At 38.7% G+C, this 8,591-nt stretch overlaps 1 protein-coding gene across 6 annotated transcripts in view; it reads left to right on the top strand.

Moving 5' to 3' along the window:
• CAMKMT (calmodulin-lysine N-methyltransferase) overlaps positions 1-8,591 on the top strand; it is a 413,830-nt gene that overhangs the window by 12,786 nt on the left and 392,453 nt on the right. For all 6 annotated transcript variants that reach the window (XM_040453878.1, XM_040453876.1, XM_040453875.1 and 3 more), the window contains exon 2: positions 4,263-4,435. In XM_040453878.1, coding sequence (XP_040309812.1) covers positions 4,263-4,435 — 173 coding nt within the window. The remainder of the gene's footprint in view (positions 1-4,262; positions 4,436-8,591) is intronic.

Below are 8,591 nucleotides of genomic sequence, written 5' to 3'. Positions count from 1 at the left end.
ATTTTTTTTTTTCAACGTTTATTTATCTTTGGGACAGAGAGAGACAGAGCATGAACGGGGGAGGGGCAGAGAGAGAGGGAGACACAGAATCGGAAACAGGCTCCAGGCTCCGAGCCATCAGCCCAGAGCCTGACGCGGGGCTCGAACTCACGGACGGCGAGATCGTGACCTGGCCGAAGTCGGACGCTCAACCGACTGCGCCACCCAGGCGCCCCTTGTGTCAGTTTTAGTAGTCGTAGTCTTCTAGGACTTTGTCTATTCATCTAAATTTTTAGTTGTTTTTTTTTAATGCCTGCTGCATCTGTAGTGATCTCCCTATGTCACATTGATATTTATATTTTCTCTCTTTTTTCTTATTAGTGTCATCAAGGATTTGTCAGTTTTATTAATCTCTTCAAAGAACTGGCTTTTGGTGTTTTAATCTTTCTATCTATATTTTTGTCTTCTACTTTATTAATTTTGACTAGGGAACTTAACTTGCTTCTTTTTGTAATTTTTGCAGTGGATATTTAGCTTACTGATTTTTAGCTTTTCCACAAATTTTCCTCTTAGCGTGAATTTATCCGCATTTCATGTGGTTTGAAATGTATTATTATTCTGTTCAAAATACTTTCAAATTTCCATTGAGTTTTCTTTTTCTTTTTTTTTTTTTTTTTTTTGGTTCATAAGATATTTAGAAACCAGTTTTTCAATTTTATTTAGAAAGCAATTTATATTGCTTTCTTTCCAAATATATTTGATGTTTTAGGTATCTTTTTAGTTATTTTTCACTTGTTTATGACTATTAGGATGTTCTATATCTTTTTTTAATGTTTATTTTTTGAGGGAGAGAGAGACAGTGTGTGCATGAGCAGGGGGAGGGACAGAGAGAGGGAGACACAGAATCTGAAGCAGGCTCCGGGCTTGGAGCTGTCAGCACAGAGCCCAATGAGGGGCTTGAGGCCACCAACTGTGAGATCCTGACTTGAGCTGAAGTCGGACGCTCAACCGACTAAGCCTCCCAGGCACCCCTGGATGTTTTATATCTTTAAAAAAGCTTTCTATTATGGGAAATTTCAAACATATACAAAACTGGAGATAACAGGATAATCCTCACTCAGATATCCATAAACTTCAACAATTTTTTGAAAAGTTTATTTATTTATTTTGAGAGAGAGAGAGAGAAACAGAGCACATGAACAGGGGAGGGGCAGAGAGAAAGAGAATCCTAAGCAAGCTCTGCACTGTCAGCACAGAACCCCATGTGGGGCTCAATCTCACAAACTGAAATCATGACCTGAACCAAAATCAAGAGTCCGACGCTCAACTGTCTGAGCTACCCAGGTGCCCCAACTTCAACAATTTTTAACTCCTGACCAACCGTATTTTATATCTCTTTTCTTTATACCCCAACCTCAGATTATTTCAAAATGAATCTTGGGGTACCTGGGTGGCTCATTTGATTGAGTGCCCGACTTTGGCTCAGGTCACGATCTCACTGTTTGTGGGTTCAAGCCCTGTGTCGTGGGTTCAAGCCCTGTGTCCGGCTCTGTGCTGACAACTCACAGATCCTGGAGCCTGTTTGGATTCTGTGTCTCCCTCTCTCTGTCCCTGCCCCACTCGCACTCTGTCTCTCTCTCTCTCAAAAATAAATGTCAAAAAACTTTTAAAAAAAATTTCTGAAATGAATCTCAGATATATCATTTTTTTCTATAGATATTTCAGTATGTACCTATACAAGATGACGTTAAAAAAATAGCTAAAACATGGGGCGCCTAGGTGGCTTAGTTGGTTAGGCATCCGACTTCTGTTTAGGTCATGATCTCATGATTCGTGAGTTCGAGCCCCTCCTCGGGCGCTGTACTGACAGCTTGGAGCCTGGAGCCTGCTTTGGATTCTGTGTCTCCTTCTTTCTCTGTCCCTCCCCTGCTTTGAATTCTGTGTCTCCCTCTGCCCCTCTCCTGGTAGCGTTCTCTCTCTCTCTCAAAATAAACATTAAGAAAAAATTTTTAAAATAACTAAAATACCATACCACACCTAGAATAATTTCTTGATGTCATGAAATAAATAGCTGGTCAGTTTCCAGATTTTCCCCATTGTCTCTAGATTTTGTTTGCAATTTGATTATTTTGAAGCATGATTCAAATAAGATCTAAACTTTTTTATTATTTGATAAGTTTTATAAGTCTTTTTTTCTTATAAAGTTTTTATTTTAAAAATTTTTTAAATTTTTGTTTTTTAATGTTTATTTATTTTTGAGAGAGAGAGAGAGAGAGCGATTGAGCGTGAGTGGGGAAGGGGCAGAGGGAGCCAGAGACACAGAATCTCAAGCAGGCTCCGGGCTCTGAGTTGTCAGCACAAGCCTGATGCAGGGCCTGAACTCACGAGCTGTGAGATCACGACCTGAGCCGAAGTCAGATGCTTAGCGGATGGAGCCCCCCAGGTGCCCCATAAAATTTTTATTTAAGTAATCTCTACACCTACCGTCAGGCTTGAACTCATGACCCGGCGATGAAGAGTTGCACGTTCTTCTGACTGAGCCAGCTGGGTGCCCCATTTTATAAGTATTTTTAATCTAAATGTTTCTTCTGCAGGTATGTCTTTCAACTCTTGCCATTTATTTATTGAAGAAACTGAATTTCTTGTCTCTTAGGAGTTCTCCATAATTTGAACTTTGCTCATTGTACTTGATGATGATGTTTAATGTGTTCCTGTATTCCTAGTTCCTGTAAGTTCCTATTTCGTAGGTATAGAGACTTGATCAGATTCAGATTTAACGGTTTTTGTTTGGTTTGGTTGGTCAAATGATGGTAGAGTGTGCTTTCATGAGTAATCATAGTCGTGTCTGGTTATTTTTCTTCTTGATGATGATTTTCTAGGTTCATAAATTCATGGAGAGGTTGAAAAATGGTGATATTCTAATTGCATCATTCCTTCTTCGTTTATTCCCTGGAATACTGCTATAAGGAGAAATTTCCCCTTCTACTTGGATATTCTCAGTTACAGTTCATATAGGAAAGACAGACAGATACTTGATTCTTTCTCTTTGTTTACTAGTTTTCAAAATAAGTTCATTCTCTAGCATCCTTTAGTGATCATTTGTTTTAAGAAAATACCCCAATGAGCTTGTATGTTTTGATTCTATTACATTTATTACCTTTGTTAATGCTCATACTGTTCCATCTTTGGCCACTGGACCCTATTCAAATAGGCTCTGGAGCCTTTTTGATATAACCCTTAATTTTTTATGGCTTTCTTTTTTTCTTATATGCAGGATATTCCAGGTTCATTTGTACAATTCGTGCCGTTTCTCCAAGGGACCTTACTTTGTTTTAGTAGAAAATGATATTTAGAGACAGCAATGTGGGCATTAAATGTGCTCATTGCTTCTAGTTTGGTCACTGTTTCTAGAACTTTTTTGTTTTTAATTAACTTGAGAACGAGAAAGAGAGTACGCATGCAGGAGAGGGGCAAAGAGGGAGAGAGAATCCCAAGCAGGCTCCATGCGGTCAGCACAGAGCCTAACATGGGGCTCGAACATATGGACCATGAAATCATGATCTGAGCTGAGATCAAGAGTCAGATGCTTAACCAACTGAGCCACCCAGGAGCCCCTGTTTTAGAACTTTTAAGAGGTCTGATGTAAGAAACATATACATTTTAAAAAATGTTTTAATAAATACATCGTTTGTTTCTATTATATTTTATTCAGAAATAGAGCTATAGGGTTTTTGCTTAACATCATTAGGCTTACAGCTGTATTTGGTTCTCCCATAGTTAAAAACCCACATTTCAATGTCCCCAACAAAATTACTCATTTGATTTATCTTAAAACAGACACACACACACACACACACACACACACACACACACACACACGAGACAGGCTTGGAATAACATACCTGCCTCTGCCTAGGTAGCTTTGAAAATCAACTTTTACCCCCTAACTCTACAGGCTGCAAAAGGTGCTGCTTATCTTCTTAACTCTTTCTTTTGGAATTGGACCTGTCCCCCCAAGGAAAGTGATTGCAAAGCCAGGCTCACCTCTCTAGATTTATTTCCTTTCTGAGTTGAGACTGGTAAATCTTCACTATCTTCTTTGTTCTCTGATACCATCAAATAATGTTTTAAGATATTTTGCCATCTTCTCTAGTCGTCTCCAGTAAGTGTTTGGTCTCCATTATCTAATCTGCCATTATTGGAAATGAAACTCCCCTTCCCACTTAAACTTTGAACACGTGTGTTTATATAATATGAGCACAATATTTGGTTTTATTTCAAAGGTTCTGAAGCAAAAACACCTGGATGACTGTCTGCGACACGTATCTGTGAGAAGATTCGAATCATTTAATCTGTTTTCAGTAACAGAAGCCCAAAAAAGGACAACCGAAGAGGACGTTGGTGCATGGATGCAATATACAAGTGTCTTCTATCCTGAGTACAGCATTTCTTTAAGGTGAACATCATTCTGGTTAAGATATTTTTAAAAGTATTTTTCTCTTGTAGAAGAAAAGCAGTCTAATAAGAATCTCATTATGCATTCTGTTGAGTTTGCAGGTAATCTTGATCAGAACTTCGGTTTTGCAGCATTGTATTAGGAAATCCTGCTGCTTTAACTGGGTTTTGTTGTATCCTCAGAACTGAGGGAAAAAAAGTCTCAGGAATGTAGTGGCATTTGAGGATAAAGTGGCTTGCAAATCACAAGGTTCATTTAACCATTCTCTCATAGCATTTGATTATGACAGAAAGCCAAGTTCTTTTTGAGGCTGAAAGTGGAAACAGAATTTTCTAAACTACTCTTCAAGGAGTAGTTATCTGAAAAATCAAGCTTTGGTATTTTTCCCATTCATATTTTGTCGCTTTCAGAATGGAATCTTAAGAATAGGAGGAGAAAATCCAGCTGAAAACATGGAGACTGTGAGAAGCACACAGACTGTTCTAGCTTTAAAAATCGTTTTAAAAGAGACAGAAGAGTTGCACACTGAAGTAACAAGATACCATTTTTACCGAATTAATTTTCTCTCACAGTTACAGTCTAGCGTGTTGCAATATTACTGTAGGTGTTTGATTTTATAAAATCTGCCTTTTTTGACAAGATTTCACATCTTGAAAGGGAGGGAGGAGCGCATTTACAGTAACTGTAAGAAGAGCAAAAAACATTTTAAGTGGAATGTGACTGAATAAGGTTTAGGTGAGGCGAGGAATAATTTTTAGAAAAAAAGTTTTCACAAAGGGTGTCTATTTATAGTATATGTTTCTCGAACCGTTTTAGTTTAAAATATCTAAGCTTTAAAAGACATCATAATAGCTGAAAATTTGGGATCTGGATAAAAATTGACGAGGGTGGGCAGGGAAGAACCATTAGGATCTGGTTTCACAATACTGCTTTGTTGAAAACTCCAAAAAGAAGATAAAAACCTAGGGATTTGTGAGCTTGCCTGGATATTCATTATGAGATTCTAATTAGAATACCTGAACTGCCTCGTGTTCAGATGGAGATAATTAGTTTAGTTCCTGTTCCGGAAGGGAAGGAAAATGCATGGAATGTTTACCGTGTGCCAGGTGCCAAGCTAGGTGCTTTGTTGTATTCTAATTCTTGTAATCCTTCCGGTAACTCTGCAAAGTAGGAATGAAGATGATTACGCAATTGGAAGATAGCATCTGTAAGGAAATTAAAGAGAAGGAAGAACAGTGATCCCATAGGGGTCTTCAGGTATAAAGTTCTAAAACTTAACTTCTCCATCCGCTGGTAGACCAGACGCAGTAAGTGTAGTATGTACCATGAACGATTTCCTGACATCTTCCAAGTCCTGGTAAGGGTTAGCTAGAGAGAATGGGAAATCTTCCGGTTCGTGTGAGTTTTCAAAATAGGGCATGGTTCTCCACCTGCTGGAGATGACCCTGGTGTGGCAGGAACCCAGGCTCCAATGTAAACTGAGACTCCTTTCCGGTGGCATGGTTCCTTGTGATATATCCATTTTTAAAATAAATAAATAAATGCAAGTCTGTCTATATAAATACGACATTGAATCCTAATTTGTGGAGAGAAGACAGGTGACCAAGCTAGAACATTGGCTGCGATGGCTACCAAGATTTTTTCCTCTTTTTTTCACACTAGTTCTTTTCTCTCCACATTAGTAATACAAAGGTAACAATAGCGTGCACATATTCTAGAGCTGAACACAATCTTAGAATAATTTTTAAAAGATCACAACCACATTAATGATGGCTGACTGCTGAGTGACTACTATGTCACAAGCACTGTCGTGAGTGGTTTACATGTATTAGCTTAGTTAATCCACGCGACACCTTTTGAGGTAAGTACTGTTATTATCCTCATTTTACAGATGAGGAAAGTGAAACCCAGAGAGGTTAAATGACTTGATTGAGGTCACACTGCCAGTGATCGCGCCTGTATTCAAACCCCAGTGGTCTGGTTCCACAGCCTGTACTTTTAAAAACTTTTATTTCGAAGTAATTACAGACATTCAGGAAGTTGCAAAAATAGTACAAGGAGTTCACATACCCTTCATCTAGCTATCTCCATTGGTAACATTTTATGTAATGACAGCTACAGTCTGCACTTTTAACTTCTGCACATGCTGCCTCTCGTGAGGCAATCATGTATCCACTTATTCATTTTACAGATGAAGGGATTGAGGCCCAGATAAACTAATTTCCTCATTGATTATTCTGAGCGTTCTATTTCTTACTCTATAATTCTGTTACCATATAGAAAATCGCTGAAATTACTGCAGTTGCTTAGGGAGGGGAGGATTTCTGCCAAGAATAGTTTATTCCATTCCATTGTCCACTTTGTTCATGTTGATTTCTCTTACCACTTCTTGTTTTCTGTTAGTTGCCCAACATGGATGGATCCCCGTTTTTGTTCCTTTAACATCTTGTATCCGCTGTTTTCTCAACCTGCTTCCGTTACATTTCTTTAGCTACCTTTATTGTCTTCAGTATTGTTTGAATTGTGAGCATTCTAGAGTTTAAAAAAAAATTACTTGCAGTAGCTAAAAGCAGTGGTTTAGAAGGTAGTTTTGGAATGACGTACCATTACTTTCACGTATATTTTTTAAAGTTTGTTAAATCAACACAATGGAATGATTTACAAGAAGTGATGAATTATTTTATCTTATTTTTTTAATGTTTTTGTAAAATTTATTTTTGAAGGAGAGACAGAACATGAGCGGGGGAAGAGCAGAAACAGGGGGAGACACAGAATTCCAAACAGGCTTCAGGCTCTGAGCTGTCAGCACAGAGCCCGATGCGGGGCTTGAACTCACATGTTTCCCTCCTTTTCAAATAATGATCTGCCCCAGTGACTTGTTCCTTAGTCTACTTACTCCATAGGCCATTCGTGGGAGAAACTCAAAAATCATCAATTATAGGTTAGCTTAAAGTGCTTGATGAAAAAATGGGTTGGCTTTTAGAAGAGACTGACTATGGGGGTGCCTGGGTGGCTCAGTCGGTTGAGCGTCCGACTTCGGCTCAGGTCACGATCTCGCGGTCCATGAGTTCGAGCCCCGTGTCCGGCTCTAGGCTGATGGCTCAGAGCCTGGAGCCTGCTTCCGATTCTGTGTCTCCCTCTCTCTCTGCCCCTCCCCCGTTCATGTTCTGTCTCAAAAATAAATAAACGTAAAAAAAAAAAATTAAAAAAAAAAGAGAGAGACTGACTATGGGTAATTTCCCCCCCAGCTTTATTGAGAGATAATTGATATATAACAGTATGTAAATTTAAGGTGTACAATGTGTCGATTTGATACACTTATATATTGTCAAATGATGATCACCATAGCATTAGCTAATACCACTGTCATGTCACATAGCTACTATTTCTTTTTTGTGATGAGAACATTTACAATGGCTATTGGTGTTAAGGGTTTGGGAAAGAAGTTAAAGCTTTGGAGTTTAGGAGAAAGATAGAGTGAACTTTTTATACCTTGATATGTTGGGGAAAAAATGTCATTTTTCAGTAACATTAATTGCTAGTGTAATGCTAAGATTGAAGTTTTGGGGTCCCTTCCTTATAAGTATTTTTATCTAACCACATTGTCCAGGCAGGACCTAGGTAAACCGTTGAAAGATTAGGGTTAGACAAGATGTTATACAGTTGACACATTAATAAAGTAGATGACTCTGTTAAGAAAAAGCTGTCCATGAAGTTGGGACAAGTGATAGGGAACTTGAAATAATCGAACTGAATCTTTACCGCATTATGTTCATGAGAGTTTTCCTGTAGTTAGCACTAATTCTTACGCTGTTGAAAACAGTGATTGCTGACATTATTCTTTCATGAGATGCCTTCTTTTAGGATGTCTAGACTTCAGAGATAAGCGATTTTCATTTTTGGAAGTTATTTAGAGGGATAGAGTTAGTTTTACACTTTCCCTACTTCTTACCCCATTTTATTTTATTTTTAAAATGTTTATTTTTGAGGGGGTGGGAAAGGGCAGAGAGAGACACACACAGAGTCCGAAGCAGGCTCCAGGCTCTGAGCTGTCAGCACAGAGCCAACGTGGGGCTCAAACCACAAACCGCGAGATCATGACCTGAGCTGAAGTCAGACACTTAACCGACTAAGCCATCCAAGCACTTCCTACCCC

Source organism: Herpailurus yagouaroundi, unplaced genomic scaffold (genome assembly GCF_014898765.1).
Source record: "Herpailurus yagouaroundi ecotype Mexico unplaced genomic scaffold, PumYag 210, whole genome shotgun sequence".
Classification (NCBI taxonomy): Eukaryota; Metazoa; Chordata; class Mammalia; order Carnivora; family Felidae; genus Herpailurus; species Herpailurus yagouaroundi.
The sequence above is the reverse complement of the archived record's forward strand: the minus strand, read 5'-3'. Positions and strand labels throughout refer to the sequence as shown.